This window comes from Tamandua tetradactyla, chromosome 4, assembly GCF_023851605.1.
Source record: "Tamandua tetradactyla isolate mTamTet1 chromosome 4, mTamTet1.pri, whole genome shotgun sequence".
Taxonomy (NCBI): domain Eukaryota; kingdom Metazoa; phylum Chordata; class Mammalia; order Pilosa; family Myrmecophagidae; genus Tamandua; species Tamandua tetradactyla.
Genome location: NC_135330.1, coordinates 34,458,846 through 34,484,797, shown reverse-complemented (window position 1 = coordinate 34,484,797; position 25,952 = coordinate 34,458,846). Strand labels below are relative to the sequence as shown.

The window sequence follows — 25,952 nt, the reverse complement described above, 5'->3', positions numbered from 1 at the left end:
AATTCATACACAAAATTTCCTTATATCTCCATAAATATTTCTGGAAAACTACCTACCTAAAAAAATGACAACATCAGTTGCTTCTGATGAGGAGACTTCACAGACTAAAGGACAGAGGTGGCACGGAGACTTTTCACTGTTATTTATAGTAACTTTTGAATTCTGAACTACATAAATACATGTACTATCCTATTTAAAAATTAATTTACATTTATAAAATTGTTAAACAAATAAAAAAAACAATCTCTTACCAGATCTTGAGCTTCTTAGAGGAGGTCTACACAAGCTGATTACAGGATCTTCACTCACCACTAATATATGAAGAGAAAACATTTAAAATAATATAAAATGGTAAATATACAAATTTTATTATGCAATCATTCCTTGTTTATTCAACAGAGGTTTACTGAGCTTTTCATTATGCTAGGTACAGAAATACAATACATAGGGAACAAGAGGCAAGTTTCCTACCATATAAAATATATGAGCTGGTTGGAGAAATCCACAATTTTTCTCAGTAGACCATGTTCATATAGAAAGGAAGGAAATATTAAGTAAAACCCTTCAAATTTCTAAATAAAGAATCATAATCTGTAACACAGCAGAACTCTATTCATTTGTGGTTTACACTCACTATGGATTATTAATGACATATTTTGATTTTTATCCCTCCAATTATTTAACCTTGTGTAATTTCAGGAAAGCAAAACTCCAATTTTAAATAATTTAAATGTGAATGTCAGCCTAAAAAAAACACAAAGGTATGTTTTCTTAAAGAGCCTTTCTCAACATATTCCCAAACTCAATATACATCTAATTTTGTGTTATCTTATGTTTTGCTTCATTTGTCAACATAAAAAAAGTATTGTTTTGGCTCTGTATGAGAAACTGCAAAGACCACATTCTGGATTGGCTATCAATGGCCCCCTCAAGTCTACTGACTCTCTACGCTTATTTTTACAAAACTGATGACTCAATTTTCCCTTCACAATATTTGTATGAATGGACTTAAATGTGATAATAAAGGCAAATTTTTATTTACCATTACTTTCAGTATCACACATTCTTTTCTCCTCTGTATTCCCACCCTTTTCATGTTTAATCCTAGAGCTCAAAAATCTGTCTTCTTCTTAATGCTGTTATGTTCTTAAAAACTTAGGACTGCAGACATCAATATTACTTCAGTCCCCATCTTTTCATTTAAGAAGCATCTACTGCACACTCTATCACATACATAGCTCTACGCGAAGTACTTGGAGGAGACCAAAAATACTAAATACCTAATTTCAGCCATTTTGAGGTATGAGACAGTAAAATAGCAAGAACCCTTCTTTGGTAGCAGTCTAAAATGTAATAAATATCTGGAGAATGAATGAATGAATGAATGAATGCTGCAGCTAAAGAACCAAACTTTAAAAAAAAAATGTATTCAGAAATATTTATCCATGATTATTTATCTAGAAACCTACAACTATTGGAGCAAAAATATGAAGGGAAAAGCATGAGACAGGCACATGCTGAGTACTAGATTTAATATGATTTTTAAAAATACCTTTTAGAGAAAGAGAACCCTGGGTATCAAATCTTTTAAAGATGAACATGACCTTATTTCTAACTATACTGTGTGCACAGTAGATTACTGATGTATTCCAAGTCTATATATGGGTTACATATACTCTATTATCTAAAAGAAATATCAAAATAATGATTCAGCAATCACATAATCTATTACCTATATTGGGGAATGTTTTATTTTTTCCATTTCTAATTACAGCATAAGCTTCTTGAGAAAAAGGACGTGCTTAAGCAAAAATTTATTAACTTCACATTTCCTATAAGTGCTATAAGAAAAAATGCCTTATATCTGTAAGCTTTAGTGTTTACAAAAGTGATTTCACTTGTACTATTTCATTTTTGTAGTGACCCTATGAGTTCAGCAGAGTAAAAAGACCAGAGGCTGAAGCGGGTGGTGAATTAACCAAGGTCCAGTGCTCTTTCCACAAAAAAGAGCCACGTACCTTATAAGTACTTCCACACAAATTCCAAAAGTCTATTTTCTACCATATAATAATTTTATAATGGTTTATAGGCTGGTCTTCCAACAGTCTTCCTTATCTCAATTTACTTAACTCCATAATTTCATACATTTACTCTAGATTTTTAAAATTAGGTATTTTTGCTTCTTCTGGTTTAGGAGTCATACAATTAAATCCACTGTTAAGAAAACTTAAAGATTATGTTTTTTCCAAATTGCCTGGAAAATCTGATTGTAGTATCTATTACTCAAAGCATTTTTCTAAGGAATTTCTAAGGAATAATGCATAAAAGTATGTTTACTTAGAGTTGAACTTGAACCTGATATACCTTAATCTAAACTGAGAATAGAATAGTTCAAATTAGAAAGCATAATCTTATTAGAAGGAATGGGAATAGTCAGGACCTAGGTAACACACAAACACAAACACACACAACACCAGTGATGATCAGTTTCAGTAACTACAGTCACCTGCTGTCTGGAACTTTCTTAATATAAAAAAAAAGCAAACTGCAAACAAATGGAACTAAAAACCAAAAGATACTAAGCATTAATAAGTTAACCGAATTTAATCTTTTCCCTTACTGTTCAAGATATTTGAAACAGTTTTTAAAACTTAAGTGTAGCTTTTCCCATGTTACACTGATTCTAGGATACAATTTTTTTTATACTTTAACATTTCTGAAATTGGGATGCATTTTATAATCTATGGTATATTGCAATTTAATTGGCAATTTTCCCTTCCAGATGTTGCTGCATGTTACAACCGATGGCATTTTGGATTCAATGAAATATAGTATTAAACTGACAAGATTGACCATATTGTGTTATGATTTTATCATGCAGAATATTCAGTTCATTTGAAATGGAAGGCAGTTTGCATATTCATTTATTTAACACTTAACAAACATAACTGAACAGCTAATTATCACATGGGAGAGCAACAGTGAGCTACTTGGGGAAAATGAAAGGATTTGGAGGAGAGAAATCTGAATCTGTTCTTTGGCTCAGCCTCATATTATGTAATGTTAGAGAAGAGTTTTAGCTACTGAGGTCCTGTTTTCTTAACTATAAAATGAATATAATTATCTTGTAAGGGTTCGTGGATTAATTAACATATACAAAGTGGCTGTTATTCAGTTGGTACACAAATGTCAGCTCTGGTGTTTCATTGACACATGCCTGCATTGGTTAATTAAATGCAAAATTTATAATGAGTCACTGAAACTCTCTTTGGATCTCTGAAGAACCAGGATGTAATCTGTTCAAAAAAAAAAAGGAATGATAAATAAGGAGAAAAACAAAAAAAATTAACTACCCTTACCTGGAGCCTCCTGTGTTATCCTGTCAGTTTTCTTCTTTGAGACCGTATGGCTTAAGACAGTTTGGAGAGATGGCTCATCCTCTAAAGAATACACAAGTTGAAATTCAGAATATATAATCTGGGAGATCATGATAAAGATTATGCATATTAACAGCAATATATAAGTAGAAACGCAAATAAGTCATTTATTTAGAAACACGTAAAATTGGGTTTACCAAAATTCTGGAATTAAACTAACTGGAGTTACCCTCAAGATAAAATAGAAAAATAAATGAATTCATCAGAATATAAAAATAAACTATTCACCACTGGTGCTTTACAACTAAAATACATTACTTCAGAAAATTAAAAAGATGGGCTAAAATTATTTTAAATGGTGTAAACAAAAGCATTTAGAAAAGTGAAAGATGTTTAGATTCTTACAGATTTACTAAAACAGAGGTAAATCCCTTACCAGGTAGTTAAAAGAAAAGTTAGCAGCTCCAACCCTGTGCTAGGTACTGGAAAATCAATACATTGTAACATATTTATTGACAAACACCTGGAAAGCAGTCTCCTAGGAATTGAGGACATATAACTAAGCTAAGCATGACATGATTCTTCAAATATACGTGCCTTCGAGTTAATAATCTTAAAAGACATATACTAATATATTTTTCTGAAATTGTCTTGGGTGCTACATACAAAAATAACTTACATATCTTTAACATAAAATTTCCAAAGTCAATAAATCTTCAAATGTGTCAGCATTTCATGTGGCAACAAGTAAACTTTTCTAAACTGAAAATCCATTTCCTCTTCATATCTGTCAATGGTCTACCCTTATGTCATCCCTTTGTGACTGAAGGCCCCTGACTTTTATCTCGTGGAGTTAACATGAAACTACACCTGTGACTCAATGTTAGATCCCAGGGAGAAGGCGAGGGAAAGGAATAAGGGAGATCTACCTGTGACTTACCTAAAACTATACATTCACTCTGTCATTAACCTTTTGGTCCATTTAGAAGAAAACCTCCTACTTAACACTGCTTTTTGTCGGGTTACTAAACCATTAGGATAAAGTGAGAGTCCCCAACTTGGAGAATTTTGGAAGACACTACCACACTTGAGAAAACGCTTAAGTCAAATCAAACGGGCCCTGGGGAGCTTCCCCATTTGGGTGTAGGGTTTGGGTGGGGTCTCAAATCAATTCACCAACTCCGCTATCCTTCGAAGCCACCCACTCTTAAAATATTCCCTTCCTCTCTTCACCTGGGTGGGGATAGAAAAAAACAAAGTGGAAGGTTGGATTAGAACCATGATTCTGAGCTGGGACTTATGGCCTCTGAAAGTTAAAGAAGGAAATGGAAGTGGCTTCAGTAGAAATATCAGCAAGACAGAGGGGACCGAAATAAAACCAAGCGTGAAGCTAGTCAGAGTCCTGAATACTGCCTAACCCGCGATCCTTTCGTGAAGGTCTGCAGAAAGAGGCGCCCCAGGCTCCCCTAAGTTGATGCCCAAGGACGTGTAGCGGCTCCAGGGCTCTGCCCTAGTCGCTCCACGCGCCAGCCTTCCCGTTCTGCTGTCCGCGCCTCTCTCCTCCTGCTCGCTCCTCTTACGCGTCTGCGGGTCAAGGTGAACCCGGTGCGGGAGCCGAGGCAAATGTAGCAGGAGCCGAGGACTAACCCTACCCGGCCGGGATAAGCTCCGCGGAAGCGCTCGCCCGTCCCAGCCGTGCACACCGCTCGGCGCGCCCCCGCCCGCCCGGGACCCGCGCGCGGTCCTCGGCTTGCGGCTGAGCCTGTTAGCTCCGTTTTCCTCACCTTCGGAGGACTGCGAGTCCCGTAACCCTCTCCTGGTCGTAACCGGAGACAGCTGTAGCAGAGGCTGCTGTGAGTGCTGCTGCTGTAGGCGAGTAGTTCTTCGCGTCTTCATCTCCACAGCTTCCTGAGGATAAGGCTGCCTCCGCTGCCGAGACCGAAGGTAGTAAGTGCTTTCTCTCACTTCCTCTTTCGCAGAATCAGGCCGGAACTCTCTTGACGGAGTTCGTCTTCCTAGCGGGGACCTTTCTTCGGTTACCTCGGGCTCGAACTCGCCGTACACTTCTGGCGGCTCCTCTGAGAACCTCACTTCCCGCCGGCCGTGGCGCGACGGGGAAGGAGTTCTGTACGCAGGCGCGTCGCTACCGCGGCCATTTTGAGGGGCTAGCCGGCGCCTCCCCTCCCGAAGTGGGGCCCTGGGTGTGACGTACTCCGCCCATCCTTCGCGCACTGGTTCAGCCCGCCGCCCCTCGCCCGCCATAGTTACTGATGTATCGGTAGATCGCGCAGATAGCTTTGAGTGTCCCTAGATTCTCCCGCCGTTGGCCGCGATGGCTTCTCGGGGGTCTTGGGCTGTGGTTGAGGAGTCAGGGAGGTAATTGAGAGTCTCCGGGGCCGCCACCTGCGTCTTCACTGCTGTACTGCAAACCTGCTTCTGGGCCCATGGTGGCTCCTGTGTACTGTGGAGAGGCAGTGCCTGTGCTGGGCAGTGCTTAGGCTGGGTCAGCTGCTGTAGGTCACTCCCGCCTCCTGGCTGGAGGCACCAAAGAGGAGGAGAAGGAGGAGGAGAACGCCGCTGTCTTCGGCCTCAAGGGAGGGAGAGGAGGGGGCGATGAAAGAGGGACAACTGGCCGAACAAATTGCCTGTCCTGAGCCCAGCGGTCGTGGCAAGTGTTTCCCGAACGCTGGAGACGCCGGCCCTGGCTCCCCAGTAACGAGCCTCCGAGAAAGGCCGAGTGGGATTAGGGTGCAGAAGAAAACAAGTTTCAGCCCGAATACCAGGCTGTTGCGCAGTTTTCCTGGAACCTTTTTGAAATATCATAGATAATTTTTATTCATGTTGTCTTTTCGTTGCGGAACTCTTCATTCAAGCTCCTTATAAAGGCAGTAACCGTATTTTAAACTTTGAGTTAACTGTTGTGTACAAAGTCACATTTAAAGGCATACTCGCTGGGTGGCTTTCCACTGAGAAATGTACGCGTAAAAAACAATATTGTACCTTGTCTTTCGTTTAAAGGCTCTGTTCCAGCAGCAGGCTCCGAAGTCCGTAGTAATTCATTATGAATAAATATGAATAAATGATTAAAGGCAACAGTAATTTTAAGTTGTAATCCCTTGTTTTTATTTTGATTCAGGGCGGTACTTTAGATACTGCGTTTGATTTAGGATTCCTCCGTTTAGTTTACTGAATAAATCAAGATAAAAAAGCCATTTGTTTCACCTCCGTATACATATTTAGGTATGTGAATAATCTTTAAATATCTAAGCAAATTTAGACAAACCGAAGGAAGGTGAGCAGTGTAAAGTGTTGCTTTCAAATACGCACACTTGTCTTGGAGGACTTTCTATGATTGATTTTAGTGAGTAGATCTTAAAAAAGTTTAACTTGAGACCGATTACAGTGAATGATTCTGAAAAACTTGAGGGTGCTTTGTTTATTCTTAGAAGTATTTTAAATAATCACCTTAGAATGTTTTATACACATTTGTTGCTCAAAAATTGGCATAAGTTTCAATTTAACGAAGTCTTAAGGTGTACTAAATTTCACTGTTAGTCTATACATTTGGCCACAGATACAAGGAATTACATGCTTTGAAGGGTAAGGTAGGCGCTTAGCTTAATTTTACTTGATTATATACAATATAGAGAAACTGGAGGAACAGTTATTAAAAAGAGAGGCGCTACCTAAAATATCTTTTAAGGGAAAATTAAAAGCTTACTCTCCGTTAGCCTAGATTAGGGTGTATATTTGGAAAATTTGTGGGACCCATTTTCTCATAAAATGCTGAGGTATTGATACTTGGTAATATCTGCCGTTTACTGGTTTATATTTTAACTAATGCCTTTTCTAAAGGGCGGTTATATTACTAACAATAAAAGTTCAGTAATAGGGGTAATTATTAAGGTATATAAAACTACAGTATTAATATGCAAATTTCTTATTATGAACATTAATAAGAGCATCATTAAAACATTTTCTAGAACAGGTGACTATAGAAATTTGGATACAGGCTTGTAAAATTTAAGTTCTGGTGGATATTAAATGAGAGAGATGAGAGGTTCTACTGATCATTGAAGAATCAGTACATGTGTTATTCTGAAATTAAAAATGCTTTTAAATGCTTAGGAATAGCTTTCCAAGAAAATGGATCATGAGAATCTTTAAAAGCAGAGGCAGAGTAACTTTAACACATCTATATTTCCTATTTTGTCTAGGTAATAAGGATACATAAACCTGGATCTGCCCTAACTGGCTCCCACATCTTGCAACCTTACAAATACCGAACTTTGATTGTGAGGTAAAGCTAAACTCTTGTCAAACCAGATTTTCTGCTGTAGGTATTTTTCAAACTACAAGGTTGGCCAAAAGAGATTTCTAGAGACAGTGGACCCATTGCCAATATTATGAGGGAACTGCTACTGAAACCAAGAGGAGGCCTGAGCTCTGGATATTAGACGTTTACTTTGGGATAATATATATGGAAGAATTCAGTGAAACAAAAGAAACAGGTAAGAAATGATTATAGAATAAACTCATTCAGTTGGATCCATATATTTGTTAAACATCTATTTGGTGCCAACTAAAGTAGGCAACTTTACCCTTAGGTAATCTGCCATATATTAGGGATGACAGATACACAGAAAATTATGATTCAGATTAATGACTGGTATTGTCATATACTTAGTTATTAGAGCTAGACCTAGAAACCCAGGACTCTTGCCACTGAATTTCAAAGTAAATCACCTCTTTTAAATGAAAGTTATTTAAAATGTTTAATAAAATAGTTTTTGGACATGAGTTTTTTGTTTCAGGTAAGCACAGAAATCCGTTATTTTTCCAAGAAAGTATTCATTATACGTAATATTCACAACATCTCTGGTCAGATTGGGAAATAAATACCTTTGGGGTTAAAGCTTAATAGAAAGGGGCAACATTATACTTCTAGTAAGGAAAAGGAGATTAAAATGCTAAATAAGAGGGAGTGAATTAAGACATAGTAGCTTACTTCATTTTTCCCACCTTCTCATAAGTGGTAGAAAATGGTTGTAAAGGCTTAAGACTACTGAAAATGTCTAGCTGGAAATATGCTGAAATTTTCAGCATAATGAAAATGTAAGCATAATGAATTTCTTATGCTAAGAAAACTTAAAACTCAATGAAGTGAATGGAAATTAATAATCTTTCCCTTATTCTTTATTGAGTTAGAAATTGAAGCCAATTAATGAACAGCATCAAAGAATGTAATCAGATCTGTGACTTCTGCCAAAAAAGGATGTTTAAGAGATGAAGGCACTGAAAATCAAATTATGTGAGGAATAATTGAATAAATATTTGAATTTCTGCTATGTACTTGCCAGGCCCACCCCCCTTTTTTTTAAACAAAACAAAAACATTTTTTTAATTGTAAAAAATAGCATATATAAAAAACAATAAATTTCCAAGTACATATTAACAAGCAGTTACACAACAGATTTTAAGGTTTTGTATGGGTTATAGTGCCACCATTTTTCATTTTTTCTTCTAGCTGCTCCAAGACACTGAAGACCAAAAAAAAATCAATATATTGATTCAGCAGTCATATTTACTTGTTAAATCCTATCTTCTCTACTATACTCTTCCTTCGCTTTTATTTTTTTTTTGGTGAAAAATAACGTATCTACAAAAAAGCAATAAATTTCAAAGTACATTGCAACAATTAGTTGTAGAACAATTTCAGAGTTTGGTATGGATTACAACTCCACAATTTTAGGTTTTTTATTTCTGGTTACTCTAAGGTACTGGAGACTAAAAGAAATATCAATATACTGATTCTGCAATCAGATAAACCCGAACTTCTCTATAAAACTCCACTATTGCCTTTGGGCTATGGCCATTCTAACTTTTTCATGTTGGAAGGGACTGTTGATAATATGAGATAGGGGAATGAAACTAGTTTATGTTCTGGAAAGGCTGGCCCCTCTGTATTTCAGGACTTAATTCAGGACTTATCTGATCAGGGACCCATCTAGAGGTTGTAGGTTTCTGGAAAGTTACCGTAGTCCATGGTACCTTTGTAGAGTCTTATATAATGCCCTAGGTGTTCTTTAGGATTGGCTGGAATGGTTTTGGTTGGGGTTTGGCAAATTATGATTGTAGCAATGTCTAGCTGACGCTTGTGTTAAGAGTGACCTCCAGAGTAGCCTCGTGACTCATCTCAGCCACTGAGAACTTGTTACACTTCTTTCCCCCCTTTTGGTCAGGATGGCATTGTTGATCCCACAGGGTCAGACTCATGCCTGGGAGTCATCTCTCACTCAGCCAGGGAGACTTTCACCCCTCGATGTCATGTCCCACATAACGGGGAGGGCAATGGTTTCACTTGTAGAGTTGGGTTTAGAGAGAGAGAGGTTACAGCCCTTTTATTGGTGGTAGGCATACAACAGTGAACAAAGTAGTTCAAGAGATAAACGTAAAATCTTCCCTGCCTTCTTGGAGTTTATATCCTATGGGATGAGTCAGATAAAAATCAAATAAGTAAAACAGTGTGTTGGTCATATGTGTTACAGAAAAAATGAGGACATGGGAAGGGATGTTATTTATGTGGAGCAATGAGTAGAGTTCTTGTCTTGGATTTGTTTAGAATAGGAAGAGGAAAACCTTAATTTTACACTTACTTGACTTTGCCGCTAACCAAATATGTGTTCTTGGGCAAATTGCTTTCCTTCTATCATAACATTAATTTATAGCATTTACAACATAACATTTATAGCATAATGGATTAAAGTAATAGCTACTTTTTATTGATCATGTATTACTACCATTTAACAGACACTACGACATTTTCTCATTCTTCACAACCACTTCATGAGTTAGGTAACACTGTCCCCATCTAACACATCAGCAAACTGAGGCTTAGGTTGGACAACTTTTTTTGAGAACACGCACCTAGTAATGGCAAAGGCCGGATTCCAAGTCATGTCTGACCGGTTCTTGCCATTATTTTGTTCTGCCCGTCACTGTGGTGGTTCCATGGATTCTTCCGGAATATGGATTTCAGTCTTTAAGGTCAGGGTCTTCGAACGTTTTACCGACAGGCCTGCTGCTCCCGTCAGGGATCAGCCCGAGAACCCCGGATGTTTGCGATTCTGTGGAGGCGGTCACCGTGCTTCCGCCTGGGGCGTTGGCATGGTCGGGGTGGGGGTGGGGTGGGGGTGGGGTCGTGTGCGGAGTGGAGAAGAGGGAAGAGGAATGCGGAAGCGGAGGGACTACCAGTCCCAGCATGCCGCAGGCGCCTCCCTGCCGAGGTCCCCGTCACGCGGGCGGCGACCGGGACAAGTCGGTGTTCGGCCGAGGCGCCACGGGTGCAGCCCGGCGTTGTGGAGCTGAAGGAGCACTGAAGGGCTTCCCTGTCGCTGACAGTCGTCGAGTTAAAACCTCGCTATAATTTGTAAGTAAGTAAAGTGAATATTCACCTTTTCTGTGTCTTAATATTTGAATTCATACCTTATCCTTTCGAAAGCTTTTTCAGAAACGATACCTCCCCAACCCCCACCCCCACCTCCTACCGCAAAAACATTAAACGGGGTGGGGTGGACATATATTTTTGTTTTGAAGTTAAAGAGAAACGAAACTTTAAAAACGATTAAACAGGATAAGTTGGAAGTAAATTTTTGTCTTGGAGTTTACGACGAGAAGCAGAATTCCTATAAGGTTCAAAACGTAAACGGGAAATCCTATTACTTTGCCTTCGTGAGGAAAGTTCTAGGACCTTTGCAGGACGCCATCGTTTGTCATCTTAATCCTGACAAGATAGTACTATTTTTTTTTAAAGCGTTAATGGTGGTAAAAAGGCAAAGTGTGAAGTTTTAGGAGGACCCTATCATTAACATTTTACTTACGTAGTTTATATGTACCCTCAATATTTCACACCCGATGAAAAACTTTACCCCTTTTTTCCTTCCTTCAGGTAAGTCTTTAGTACTTTTTATGTCAGTCGTGCTTATTTATTAGGCTTTATACTGTTCCACAGATAACAGAAATATATTTTCTTAGTCAGATTAAACATACTATTTTGTTTCAGTTTTATCTGTCTGTAGGTTTAAAAAATATTTTATATCTATGTGAGAGATCCTTTCCGTGTTTATTTTTGAAGTTATCCATATTTATGTTCTATTTTTTAATCACGAGATTGGTATATAAATGAACAGTGGATATTATGGTAAGGGAAATTAAATTTTTCTTTGCAGCCTTTGTGTGGATTAGAACAGTTTGAAAAACTGACATTTGCTATGAAAACTTTGAGGGCCTCTCCTCAAGGTTTATTATGCTGAGTGCAGAGTCCACAGCTTGGTTACCAGTTTTGCTGCTTGTTTTAAAAGGTATCCTTGGGTGACTCATTTAAGCTCTATTTTTGCCTTATTTCCTTCCTAATGTAAAGCAGATAATATAGTACTAGCCTAAAGAGCTTATATAATTCACAAAGGAACTTCAGAATTTAGTTATTTGAGGATTATTGGGCATTTTAACAATTTATCCTGTCTTGTATGTAGTTTATTTTTGCCAAATAGATTTTGTCTGCAGTCATTTAAAACTCTATTTCATGGAGATCTATATTTCTCTGAAATACCACTTAAAATTCCTCAAGGGAAATTGGCTCAGAGAAGCCTTGTTCATTTTGGGGATGTACAGGAATACTTTTCTAAAAGGAAGGATTCAAAGTGTGAAAGCACAGAGAAGTTTTCCACAACCTCTCCCCAAAATTTAAAGATAAGAAAATGGGCTGTTTTTCTTTTTGCATTTAGAATTCTACTTGTATTAAACTTTCATCGAATATTACCTTATCTTGTAAATGACTTATAAAACCGTGTCCCACAGAAGGCAAATAGTATGATGATTATACCTTATCATAAATTATGCACAGAAAATTAACCATGTGAGAATAAGGAAACATGTCCCCAACTTTGTTTATGAGCATAGACTTTGGAGTCATAGCTGGATTTGCAGTGTTCTGTCGCTGTTTGACTTTGGCAGGTTATCTTAGCTCTCCTGAGCCCATTTCCTGTCTCTAAAGTAGAGTTCATAGGACCCTTTATGGTGTTAAATGGAATGGTTTAAGGACTCAAGAAATGAATATTTTTGTTACCGATATCGGGCTTCTTAATTCTTTACTAATATTAAAGGAGTTGGTATTTGATTTTGGTAATCAAAATAGAAAGGAATAAAATTCAACTATAATTCTACGACCTCAACAAATTAGATTGTTTTGATTTTTATATCTTCTCTGTCAGCCCTTGACCATAGGTATATACACGATGTAATTGTAATAACTTTTTTGCAAAAAGTCAAATTTGAAACACTGGTTTGCTAACTTCTCAGGGATCTGTTTTAAATATATACATAGAGCTTTTTGGTTCTGCCTTCTGATCTGCTAGTGAAAAAGAAATAGAACTTCCCTTTGGTGCAGTTTCCATTTGCTTTCCCCATTCCAGAAAATTAAAACCTTTAGTTGCACTTTAATGATTCAAATCATAAAACGAACGGTTTTTGAGTGCGTCTTTAGTGTCTCCATAATGCAGAGTGCTTTTGAAGTTTAATCACAACACCCCTTTCATCTAGGAAGTGTTATTCTCATTTTATAATTAAGAAAACCAGGGCATTTAGAGATAGTTCACCAAGGCAGGTCAGTGCTGGAACAGTCATTCAGGCCTACTCAGTCTGGCTTTAGAGGGCAGAGCTGTATATTAGGTTCTGAAATTGTAGATTCACTATATTGATATTAGGTTATAAGCAGCAGCATCCTGGGGGCTGACGTAAAATTTTTGTATAAACATAATAGTATTTGTACTTTATAACTTTATAATTTCTTTGACCACCAACTTAAAAATTATGGGAAAATAATAAACAGGAATAGGGAAATTTTTAGAACCTAAACAATGACGCATTCACCTATAATTTTATTAGTTGAAGCAGTAAAACTGTTATACACAAGGCAAGTTATTAAGACTGAACATTCCTTTTTTTCATAATTTGAACAGTAAATTAAATATAGTTTTTTTTTTTTTAGTGGGGGAAAAATAACTTCTTTAATGCAGTGCTTCTTATCAGCATTAGAATCACCTGACAGACATGTTAGAAGCAAATTCTTGCACCAGGCCCTCAGAGATTCTAGTCTAGTAGGTCTGAGATGGCGCCCAAGAATGTTTATCATTTTGAACAAGTTCCCAGTGATGCTAATGATTCCCAGCTGATTGAACTTAGTGAGGAAAAAATATTTGCAGTTGTTGTCCAGACAATGGTACTCCATAGCAATAAGCACTATGAGTACCCATATCTTGGTTTCTAAATGCTATTTTCTGGTAAAAATCAACCAGGACTCTGGGGAAATGATTGGTTCATAGGGCTGGGGCAGAGAAAATACAAAATGAATCTATAACATCTTTTAAAGCTTGAAATTAAAGGCTCGGAAAAGTTTTGGGGCTTATTGAAAGGACACAGGAGCCAGTTTGAAGGTACTCTTAATGGCCAAAGTTGGAACAATTTGAGCAACAAAATGAGTAATGATAGTATTAGATTTTAATGCATGGAAAAAAATAAATGTCCATGAGTCCATAGTGATGTAAATAATTGAGTAAATAAATCAATGGGAAGAAAGGACTGTTCTTTATAGAAGAATTTCAGTTAATAAACATAGAAGGAAAGACGGAACTAGAAAATCCCTATTAGGAAAACAGCGCAGTAGTAATTCTTGCAGACAAAATCTACTTACGATGCTGGTAGGTCAAAGTTTTGAAGAAAAGCAGTATTTACATAGTCTCAAAGTATCTCTCCCAAGGTAATTATTAACAAAGGAAAAATAGTAACTTGGCAGTGGAGATGCAGTGTTAACCAAGTGATCAAGGTTAACATCAACAGTAATAAGACATATGGATGACATGAGCCCCTTGGTATGCAGTGAGAAGGAAACAGTATTTCTGTGATGTTATTCTTGCCAGAATTGCATAACCTCATTCTAATAAGAACACATTAGACAAACTTAAATTGAGTGACTTTCCAAAAAATAACTGACGAGTGCTCTTTGAAAGTGTCAAAGTCATGAAAGACAAGGAAAAATTACAAAAGACAAGATTGAGAGCTGTCACAGATTGAAGGTGATTGAGGAGAAATAACAACCTAATGCGCTAAGGGATCTGGGATTGGATCCTAGAACAAAAAAGGACATTAGTGGAAAAATGGGTGAATTTGAATATGCTGTTACATACGGAATTGTGCAAGTGTTAATTTCTTGGTTTTGATCATTGTACTCTAGTTATGTAAGATACTGACTTTAGAGAAAGCTGAATGAAGAGTGTAAGGGAATTCCCTGTACTATTTTTGCACCTTGTCTGTAAGCGTAAAATTTGTTTAAAATAAAAAATTTAATAAAAAATGTGTTAGCCTGAAGTAGCTACTAATAACATAGTTGAGCTAAAAATCAGTTTTCCAAGCTGTTTTAGGAAATCTTAAACGTTAAGATTCTTTGCATTGCTTTTTGCCTCTGTATGATCATTCTTAACCAGATGCGCAAGTTAAGGTAGTTGGAAGGGGGTAAGGGAGAAGGGCAAGTAGAGAAAGGAAGACTTTCTGTATTCAGAAAATACACACAGTATCTGAGCTCTAGACATCAAGTCCCCATGGAAACAACAGTTCGCTAGGAAGTAATTGGAGGGCTTTTTGTTCCTAGTTTAGTATGTTTTCAATCTCCCTTTAAGAAATCTGGAATAGGTCACCAGTTAGATAGTGCAAATACTGAAAAATGGATAGAAAAATTGTGAAAATAATAATACTGGTATTTGGGTAAAGAGTGGACAAGACTTAGAAATTCAGTTTTACGCACAGACATAAAAAATAGCTAGTATTAGTAAGGAAATAACTAAGTTTGGCACCAGTTTGGCTTCTGATGCATTGAAACTGTAGATAGAATCTGAACCATGGACTTTTTTTTTTTTATTCAACAGTTTATGAAAATTACTCTAAAGAGACTAACTACACTATTACCAAACATGCACAATTTAGTAAGTTCAGTGACTCTTCCCCCAGCTACCTGTTCAATTGTTGATTTATTCTCTCAGTAGTCATAAAAACATTAGATCTTTTATCTTTGGCTGAAATCACCAATGAACCATGGACATTTGGTCTATTAGGGCAAGGTAGACTGAAATGTAGCTGTAAATTTCTTTTTTTTTCTTCATTTTTAAACAGTTTTATTCACGTCATACAATCCAGCTTAAGTATATAGACATGCCTTTGCCATCATGATCTATCTGAAGACATTTCCTTTTCTTCCACAAAGAATCCATGCCCCTTCCACATGCCCAGTCCCCCCCACACACACCTGATGACATCTAGTTTTGTCATAATGCCTTTGAGCAATAAAGTTCTAAGCCAATTGTTCTCCTTTATGGGTCACCCCAGCCCCTCCAAAAAAAAGAAAAAGCATGCTAGCAATGCACAGATACATCTGTTTTACTTGACAGTTCCTGAGATGAGAGAGGAGAACATTCTGCAGCTGTTTTTGACTCAGGATCATATTTTTCATTTGGCTTATCTGTTCTTAAGAGGGAACACTGTGTGTGCTAAATAGTAGTGAAGATTATCACCCATGCCTTCTCTCAGTGATCTCAAGGATTTGCCAAATTGAAAGTAGCTCCTCACAACACAGGTTGAAGACTTTAGGAGCATTTAACCTCCCAGTATATTTTCAGCACAATTATTTTAGGTTATGTGAATTAAGAATGAATTATTCCAGAATAAAAAAAATTTTTAAAGATTATTCCTTTTAAAAAATGCATCTTAATTTCCTTTCATCTAAATAAACTTTGTGAATGAAAGTTTTGAGAGAAATTATCTTATGTGAAAAATAGGTAATTATTATTGATGAGCCTTAGAATTTAATACTTTATGCAAGAAAATGTTTAAAATGGGAACTCCAAGGGGGTTAAAGTATTTATGTTTTCTTAATGTGCCTGTCCCCTATATCATATGAGGAATTAGCCACAGCTGAAATCTAAGGAATATATTGCCAATCACTCCAAGTTTGACTTAATCTGAAATTTATTGCCACTAAAACGAATGAAGGAATTTTGGAATGTCAAAGGCAAAATTGAGCTTGTTTACTAATGTCCATTTAGGAAATAACGAAAAGTGATATATAATCAGAAAATTTAGAGAAGGTAATTATTACATATTTAATGTATAGAGCCGCCATGGTTAGTAGATGTAAAATAGAACTGCATTTTCTTTCTTAGTATTAAGTACTTTTTGCATCTAATAAATTTTCAGGAAGGATCTTAAATTCAGTTCTCATACACAAAACACCTGACTTGTATTTTTGTTTTGCATAGCATTTGTGGGGTAGGTAAGCTTTCTCAACTTTGCTTTTTCCCCACTCTTGTTAGTCTGAAGGTTTGTTTGATAGTAACAGGCATTCAACTTCTTCTGTGGGCTTTCTTATAGTCATGCTATTATCACTATAAGAGATCATCTTCTCTCCACTAAAAGCCCTTAGCTTTTACCTAAAGTATAGGTTTCCATTCTGGATTTCCTGGGTATCCAGTTCTGTAAGATTTTTTGCTCTGTACCCACAATACTTGGAATTGGGCCTAACACATGGTGGTTTCCTAAATAGCTTAAACAATTTCACTTAATAATCAGAGGAGTAATGATGGTTCTCACTGTGTTTCCAGCATTTCCAAAAGCCTAATAGTAAGCATATATTTTCCTTCAATCAACTGTATTTAATTTAATGGAGTTGAGGAAGGAAGCACATCCAGGACATCTGAATCTTTCCAACTTTCTGACATTTCGATATTGGCATTTTGAATGTAATCTCTAGTTTAAAATATTGAAAATTTCTAAACCAAAGGTAATAAAGCTGGTTTTTATTTTATTAGAAGTTCTGATTGGCACATGTACATGTCTGATTCATAAAAACTGAAAAATGAAATTATTGCACCAGTGTAAATGTTTTGACATTTTTCCAAAATAACATCTAGGAGTGAGGTTCTGATTATGAAAGCTATCCGTAATAGTAAAAGAGATTATGAACCATTAACCCCTAATGGTTCTGAAACATTTCAGGGTGGGGAGTTTTACAGAAAAAGAAAAGCACATATGTACATAAACATTTTTTTGTATGTGATTTCAGGATATTCAGGACTCCCCGGAACCTATGCTGCATCTTTTTTTTCTATGGAGGTGGAAGATTATTAGGGGTGATAACCCTCCATCCCCACTCCAATATATACATATAGTTGTATAGCATGTTGTAGCTTTGTAAACAGCTCTTGCAAAAGACTTTCTAAAGCTTATGGTGTTAAGAGTGCAGGCTCTGGAGCCATTCTGTCTGAATTCTAATCCTCATTCCTTACATCTACTTTTGTGACCTTGGGCAAGTTGCTGAACTTCTCTGTTTCCTTAACTAACAATACAATAATAATCCCTCACTGAAGTATTGTAAGGATTAAATTATTTAATGCATATAAAGTGTTTAGAACAGAAAGTGGCACTTGGTAAATGTTAGCTATGGTTATTACAATATTATCATCTCTCAGAGAGTTATTATAGACCGTTGAATAACTGGCCAAGTGAGTTCTCTGGGCTGTATCATGTCTGGAGGAAGGGTTCCTTTTTCAAATTCACACACAGGCCCTATATGAAATAGGAATGTCCCTGCACACAGATGCATGCCTTCCTAACCAGTAATGACAAGTTATTACTGGCAGTTGATTGTTGGATCTACTTCAATTGTTAAGCACCTACTCAATTTAACTGACATCTTACTTTCACTTTTCTACTGAGTAAGGGTAATAGCCTTCTCTTTTCCAAGATAAACTCTCTCTTCCAAACTAGCATAAGCAGGCCTCTCTTTTCTTATTTCTATGAAAAAGATGGCTGCTGACAATTTCACGGGAAAAACAAAGATCCTTCTATAGGGCTCTTTGTCCCAATACACCAGTTGCCCTCTTGGCCTCTGAGCAGAGTAACTGCTGCTTCCCTTCTTGTCTACAGTGTGAAAATTTAGCTTTGCCTTAATTTCTTTCTCTATCCCCAATTGCATTTCTACTTTACTCTTAAATTATAATATTAAATTACAAGGTATTGAGTAGAGATTATGTAAAGTAGTAGGATTTATGATACATTGTACATTCTTGTACCTTCACCCAGTTAAAGAAAAAAATAATCACCATTATCTTTGAAAGGCTCAGTATGCCCTTCCTGAATCCATTCCCATCCCTTTCCCTTCAAAGGTAATAATTATCAAGGCTTTTGTGCTTATCCTTCTTTGTAGTTTTATTGAATATTTTTCCCTAAACAATACGTTATTTAATTTTACAAGCTTTTGAAATTTTATGTAAATACAAACTTTATGTAGAATTCTACTGCTTCTTGCTTCCCCTTTTCTCCAACATTATGTTTTTGAGTATCATCTATATTTATATGTATGGTATTCTATTGTAGGACAGTGCCACTATTTATCCATTCTACTGTCTCTGGACATTTTAGTTGGCTTCTTTGGCTATTACACGCAGTGCTACCATGATTATTTTTATTTGTGTTTTTAGATGCACGTGTGCAAGTTTCTCCTGGGGTATGTACTCAAGAATGGAGTTGCTTAGTTACAGGAAATGCACATCTTCAGCTTTACTAGGTAGTGCCAAATTAATTCCAAAAGTAGTTTACATTCCTGTTAGGGTATAAGGATTCAAGTTGCTCTTTATATTTTTGCCATTTATTCATTTCATTCAAGAAATATTTATTGAGTACTTAAAGACAAAATCCCTTCTTTCATGGAGTTTGTATTTCACTGGAGACAAATATCTAAAATATGTATCAAATGGTGGTACATGTGGTATGGAACAAATAAATCAGGGGTATGGGTGTTACCTCACTCCTTTCAAAGGCATATGGGTATTAGAGTGTGAGGGGATGAGGGATGTCCAGGAGTCCTGGATTTCATATAGTGATTATCGTGGAAATACAGAGTATGATGAGATTGGTCCTGATGCTTACAAGAAGGTAAAAGTAGTAAAACTGCATATTGCTGAGGTGATGAAATCTTAACAGATTTCATTTCTGTGGCACCCCTCTTAACTCCTATCCATTAAGTAGTGATAATGAATGAGGAGGCTGGTAATGATGGTATTATACTGAGCACGTGGGAGTTTGGTTTTCCCTTTAGATTATGTCCATGGTGGTTTAGAGGACTCGGGGAGGGGCAGTCATGTCTGGAACAAATGGAACAGTGCAGTTCTCTTGTTTTCAGGACTACTTGGAACTCTGGTGCTTTCTTGAAACAGTTGGAGGAGTGAAGGTTGGGAGAAGAGTGAGTGGACTCATTCTGAGCACTTGGAGCTCTGGGGCTTCCTCTTGACTTCTGCCAGTCAAGGTGGGGAAATGTGGGAGGGGTAATTTTGCCTAGAGCATGTGGACCCCCAGATTTGTTAATTTTTGCCAGTCTGGTGGATGTGAAATGGTGTCTCCTTGTGCTTTTAATCACGTTTTCCTGATTTCACTTTAAAATTCCAAATTTTGATATTTTATAAATGTCAGACTTTGTTCTAAAGCTTTACCCTTCTGTGTTTAATGAGCTCCACAGTTGTGTGGATTTTATTTGTCATCTATCTGCATCATAACTAGATACCCCAAATTTCCCAATATAAAAAATGAAACGTGTGTCCTGATAGCTGTTATCGATAAGACCCCTCACTAAAATCTGACATCCCCAATACTGTCACCACCATGTGTGAGAGTGTTTGAACCAGAAACTCTACTTTCTGTCCACTCTGCCCAAGCCGCTGAATTGGTAGGCTTTACTCATTGTTACCTAACCTCAGAAAACACCTCAGTAGCTACGTTGTCTCTGAGGCTCATCGCCTCCATTTGAGCTACCATCAGAACATGGGCCTCATGTTGCAGCACTCTCAGAGTTTCTTCAGTTGCCTTTTATACTGGCCATTTTAAAATCTGAGAAACACAGAGCTGTTATTTTTAACCTATAAAGAAAATGCTTTTATTGACCACAACTAATGCTGTAACTCTGTCTGCTTTTCAGGCCAAGTCATTATATGTAATACCCACAGCATCCCTAATGTTCCCTAGCACTCTCACAGGATCAAGCCAAAGGATTTTTAAAAAACGCTGGAGAAAGGAGTATACATTGCATTTTTAAAAAAAATATATTTTGATTACCTGTGGCATTCCCCAGCTAGTCATTTAGTTTTGTATATCCTACCGCCCCATCTTGCTTGCAAGTCATGGAGGGGTACAAAGTTGATGATAGTATCTGCAAATTGCAATTGGTTTATTATATATTTCCTAAGAATAGTTCAGGTCTATCACCTTATTTGCCTTATCAAATTTAAAATATGAATAAATCTATAAATTATATGTAGTAATGAGATGTGTCCTTCTTGGTTTCTTCTTTAGCCTTCAGAAGGATTTCATCCACCTTTCTATAGTTGGCTGTAAAGAATATTATCCACTTATTTTGTAAGTTTTTTCCTGGATTGACTGAAGCCTGTTGTGGAAAGGCTATCACCATCATTAAGAAATGTATTGTCATTGTCCTACATTGGGAATATCATATATGGTACCCATTCACAAAAGAAATATACAAGAAATCTGAAAGTTTTACCAGGTTAAACATGATTTAGTACTTACCTTATTATTCCCAAAGTACAAAAGAAATACAGTCCATAAAAAATTAAACCACTGCTAATATGTATCTTAAATGAGCCAAAACCCTTCCCAAATATGCCAAAGTAAGCATAAGAACAACTCCCAATAGATAAAATGGTTTGAACGGGGAAACCCACGAGACAATTCTAATCCACCTTGACTGACTGAAATAATTTACAAATGCATGTTTCTAATAATAATATTGTGAACACCTACAAAGCCCGTATGAGTCGTCTGAAGTTTTATCATTTTCAGGTATGTGAAGCATTCCCAGACCCTCCAACAGTCTCACCATCAGCTACTTTCCTGTGACTGGGTCCTGAAAAAGGTCTTCCCAAGAAAAGCTTCATTGGATCCATGCTGGAGAGGATTCTACCAGGTTTTCCTGACTCCTCTACATCGCTGTAAAATGCCAAGGCCTTAAGACTTGGGTACGTGTATTACAACGGCAAGAGTGCCAGCACCAACGAAAGACCCATTGGACTGTCCACTTATCTGTTTCACGAAGCAGACATAATAATCTTACCAGGGAATCAGAATAAGCCAAGTGTCTCTGCGTGATACCATCACCAGGCTAATAAGGTGCAAGAAAAAAATAACTAATTTAGACTAGAGCCCTATTTAACCTTGAGAAGCTGGAATTAGAAGGAGCTGCTCTGAGATCTGTGCTGCTAGTAAGTGACTGATAACATTGTAGACTGATTGAGTCCCTGAGTTCCGAGACTGAGTTGCCATTGAGTGAAAAATAAACAGCGAAATCTTGAAGAATTGCACAGAGGTGCAAGTCAAAGTAACACTCCAAGTTATGTGGGTTGGACTGAGAAATTGCTAAACTGAACCTGTAATAAATAGCACTGGTTATTTGGGTTCCTCTCTTTGCCATTGTTGCTCTTGCTGTTATATTGCTCCCCCCTGTGTTGTCTTTGTAGACCCAGATGTTCTCAGATAATTCACATTGCCCTGATTGTGGACAACAGTGGTTCCCTAGTTTAGAACTAGGCCATTGGTTGTACCAAACTGAACTTGTTGAAAATGAGTGTTACCAAGTATTCTTAGACCGTATTAACAGAGCTGATTATTGCCCTGAGTGTTATCCTGATAATCCTACTAATAGAAGTCTTGTTCTTCCTTGGTCTTTCCCACTTGAGTGGGCTCCCCAAAATCTCAGCAGGTGGACTTTTGAAAAAGCTTGCCATCCATTTCTTCTGGGGCCTCCCCTGGTTAGAAAAAGGATACATGACTCTAGAGTAGCTGGTTTTAACCCTGCATTACAGTTAATCTTGACCAGAACGGACAAAACTTTAAACAAAAAACTTGGCCAAAGCAAATAACTTCTAAATAATCGAAGTTATGGAAGCCGTAGAGGGTTTTATGCTAGGAGCCCAAGGAAGATGGGGAAAAAAAACCTCATTTCTAAATCTGACCAAGACACGCACTACTTTGGGGAACTGCTTAAATTGTTGTATTTGCTTCCATGGCTTACATGTATTTTATTCAGCATGACTTTAGTCAGTATTCCAGCCAGACCGTTCATCTAGAACCAAACCAATCTATTCTCCCTATAAATGATGTTTTGGAAGTGGCCTACTCTCACCTAGAAATTTCTGCAGTCTGATTATTTACATGTGGCAAGTTAACCCTGGAGGTGAAGCCCCATACATTTTCTCATATGTGCCATTTATTCATCATTGGCTCTGTTTGGCCCATTCTCAGTGTAACTGTGACATTATTGTAATTGTTTTTACTGTTAGAAAAATCACATTCTATCAGGCAACACCTACCCAGTTTACACAAAAGCATGCAGAAATGCCTCTGTCTGCAGTTAGCTGACTGAGCATATACAAAGATCTGCCCTGTCTTTGTGGTGACTAGACTTACAGTGTTCTCCCCTGGAAATGGAAAGGTACTTCTATGAGATATGTCATAAAAGAAGTCATCATGCCTCATTCTGTATACATATTCTTAATAGTCCAGGGGAAGCATCTTTTGTGAAACTGAGAGTCTTGCTGGATATTGGCCACACTATGGCTTTCACTTGTTCATGAGAATCATGGAGCCAGAATTGGGGTTAAACAAATCAGAAAAAGTTGTTGAAAACATCTCAGAGGCCACTGAACAATTTTTAAAATGCCACTAAAGATGATAGGTAATTCAGTTCTTGTGTAGCAGCTCAATTTTATCAGGGATCCAGGTTTTTTCTGTCCTTTCCCCTTGGGTCCTTATCTTATTGACTTTTTGTCCTCAGTGGTTGTTTCCTCATAAATATGATTTATTGCTGCTCCAGATATTTCAATCCCAATCAAAGACTAGAACTAGGGAATAGAAGGCTTTCCCGTTTCATGCTTCTGTTTTTTTATTTGAGAAGAAAATCTTCCCTCAAAGTCCATAGCAGAATTTCTTCTTACTTTTCTTTAGTAGGTACTGGTTCCCAAGAGAGCCTCAGAAAGCCAAACAACAGGGGTTACAATTGACATTGCCTGGACAGGGCACATTTCTCCCCCTGATAAAATAAGGGCTCTTTTAGGAAGCGAGAGGTGGGGAATGATGGCTGTTGATATGCAAAAAATCACGCCTGCCATGTGTTGTGAAGCCTAAATTTATTTGTTTGTCTGTATAAAGAATGTACCCCAGAGATCCATCCTGTATCTGCCTTATTTCTGTTATGTTGGCGGTTCTCTCCTGTTATATTGTTTAATAAATTGTGTGAACTGCTAAATTTGAGTGAAAGTGAATTAGTTTATCATTGACTCTTTGGTTAAAAAGTCCTTCAGTATCCTAAAGCTCTTCTTAAAAAGTCAGAATTTTTCAATTTTCATGCCTGCCTATGCCAAAAAAAAAAAAAAACCAAGTCAAAATTTACTTTCAGATAGTGCTTTTGAAGATAGTATTGTAATCAAAGTTATTATCTCTTAAAATTTTTTCAGTTATTAGAGAATACTTATGCTATAGGGAAACATATTAAAAAACACTGTATGTCTGAAATTTTCAATATCAAAATAAATAAAAGGTTTTGTTTTTGCCTTAGCAAAACCTGATTTTGATATTTCAGGTTATGACTCAGTCACATTTTTCTCATTAAAATAACCAGGGTTTTTTCCTAGCCATCCTCACAAACAGTTCTGTTTTGTTTCATTATGAGCTTTGTGATTATATAGGCAAAAGAATAAAAATATTAATTTTAATCTTATATGAAGAAGGGTACTTTGCCTTTAACATGATTATGTCACCATAATCTGTTAGTTAGTGAGCTCTCAGCACAATATGTGGTAAACTCATAAAATTGAGCAAGGGAGAAAATTTAGGAAGCTTTGTAGCTTTTCAGCTTAGGTCTTTTTACTGTCACTTCGCTCAGTTTGAAATATTGCAGACTATTCTAGAATAGTGCACTTTATAGTTGGTATGAATAATTTTTAATTAAAACATAAGTATTCTGCTAAAATTGGTTCTGATGACAAATTATCTGGGGGTTATCTAGTATTTTAGGTTGTTTGGAATATATTAGTCTCTGCTTTCATAGTATGGAAGAGTGAATAATACTACTTATGCAGAATGGTGATCATTTCTTAAATGACCTTTATAACTAATAACTTATTTTATGGCAGGCATGGGAATGAAAGGGTTAATGGAAATATGCTGGGACAGCCTGGGAAGAAAAGATAATCCGCCAAAAAAGTAGCTGTTATGGGGTGTAGATGACTGAATTAAAATTCATCTCAAGTTATAAGAGAAGGATGCCCAGGAAAGGTGGCAGGCAAAAAATAATTACATGTGCTCCACAGATTATGTGGTAATGTTATATCTATCCATAAAAGTGAATTGAGTCATACCCTCTCTCCAGTCTCCCCTGACAGCCCTTTAGTCTCCATGGAATCTTGGGAATACAACTTGAAAACTGTTTGTTATAGAGGAAAAGTAATGGCCTCAGAGCCAGTTGACCTGGTTTTGTATTCTAGTTCAGACGCTATTAAATGGCCTTGGGCACTTTAACCCTTTTGTATCCAATTTCTTCTGTGAAATAGATAGTATAATACCTACCCCGTACTGCTGTGGACTTTAGATATGGTAACATATACCAAACATATACCAAATTAAGTAAGTATTTAGGAACAGGAAAGGTGCAGGGGAATAAGGGAGAAGCTAGAACTAGGGAATACGGTAGAGTCTTAGTTTTAGGACAGAGATTAAAGCCAATTGCTAGAACTTGAAGAAGAATTACTGAAAACTTCTTCAATCCTACTCAATGAAGGACAAGATTGATTTTGGAACTGTGATTGAGCTTTGTGAGTTAAAGCATTTTAGGTGTAAAGAGTAAAAGGTCTGGAGGGATGGATGACCCAAGGCAGATTCTTGTTATGTTTTTAGGGCACATTTTAAATCAAAATTAATAAACCATCTAGCAGATGCATCAATTGTAGTATTTGAGACTTTCCACAGTACTGAAATAAACAGGTTCGGAAAAGTTGAAGGAAATGTGCAGATTCACCCAGACCATCTGTGCTTGAGTTACAATTCAAACCTAAATTCAAGTATTCCAGATTCAGGGTGCTTTGTAGAATTTTTAAAGTTGGGTCCTAAAGCCAGACTGACTGAGTTCAAATCCTGACTCTGCCATTAAATAGTCATGTATTCTTGAGTAAGGTTCTTAACTTCTCCTCATCTCACTTTTCTCATTTGTGTAATAGTAGGACTATTAATGGTCAGTACCTCGTAAGATTGTTATGAGAATTAAGTGAGTTAATTAAAAGGGGTTTGAATGCTGCTTGGCACAGAGAAGGCCCTCAATAAATGTTATTGTCATTGTTTTGTGTATGTTTTATATGTTGTTTCCATAGCAGGATTGCAAACAATTGTTTGGAGGCTAAGGTATCTTCTCTGGAT

At 37.0% G+C, this 25,952-nt stretch overlaps 3 protein-coding genes across 13 annotated transcripts in view; 2 read left to right on the top strand and 1 right to left on the bottom strand.

The window, feature by feature from the left end:
• The window catches only part of TOR1AIP1 (torsin 1A interacting protein 1), a 36,035-nt gene extending 29,990 nt beyond the window's left edge, over positions 1–6,045 (bottom strand). For 2 of the 8 annotated variants that reach the window (XM_077157145.1, XM_077157146.1), the window contains exons 1-4: positions 5,162–6,045; positions 3,360–3,440; positions 252–311; positions 57–104 (exon numbers count right to left, since the gene is read on the bottom strand). In XM_077157145.1, the coding sequence (XP_077013260.1) occupies positions 57–104; positions 252–311; positions 3,360–3,440; positions 5,162–5,639 (667 nt within the window). In that variant the 5' untranslated portion in view covers positions 5,640–6,045. The remainder of the gene's footprint in view (positions 1–56; positions 105–251; positions 312–3,359; positions 3,441–5,161) is intronic. The other 6 variants (XM_077157150.1, XM_077157151.1, XM_077157147.1 and 3 more) reach the window with 5 other exon arrangements.
• Positions 6,046–7,773: 1,728 nt separating this feature from the next.
• LOC143680700 (torsin-1A-interacting protein 2-like) overlaps positions 7,774–25,952 on the top strand; it is a 33,326-nt gene continuing 15,147 nt past the window's right edge. Inside the window, exon 1 of one of the 4 annotated variants that reach the window (XM_077157154.1) lies at positions 7,774–7,888. The gene's annotated coding sequence lies outside the window, so the exon portion shown is untranslated. Of the gene's footprint in view, positions 7,889–10,604; positions 10,811–21,390; positions 21,506–25,952 lie in introns of those variants that run through there. The other 3 variants (XM_077157155.1, XM_077157156.1, XM_077157153.1) reach the window with 3 other exon arrangements.
• LOC143680701 (torsin-1A-interacting protein 2) lies at positions 21,500–23,942 on the top strand. Its single transcript, XM_077157157.1, has one exon. The coding sequence runs from the start codon at positions 22,010–22,012 to the stop codon at positions 22,403–22,405; it is 396 nt and encodes a 131-aa protein (XP_077013272.1). The 5' UTR covers positions 21,500–22,009; the 3' UTR covers positions 22,406–23,942.

Bases quoted from the DNA above. Each gene is read 5' to 3' on its own strand.
- LOC143680701 (XM_077157157.1), top strand. From the start codon at position 22,010: ATGTTCTCAGATAATTCACATTGCCCTGATTGTGGACAACAGTGGTTC.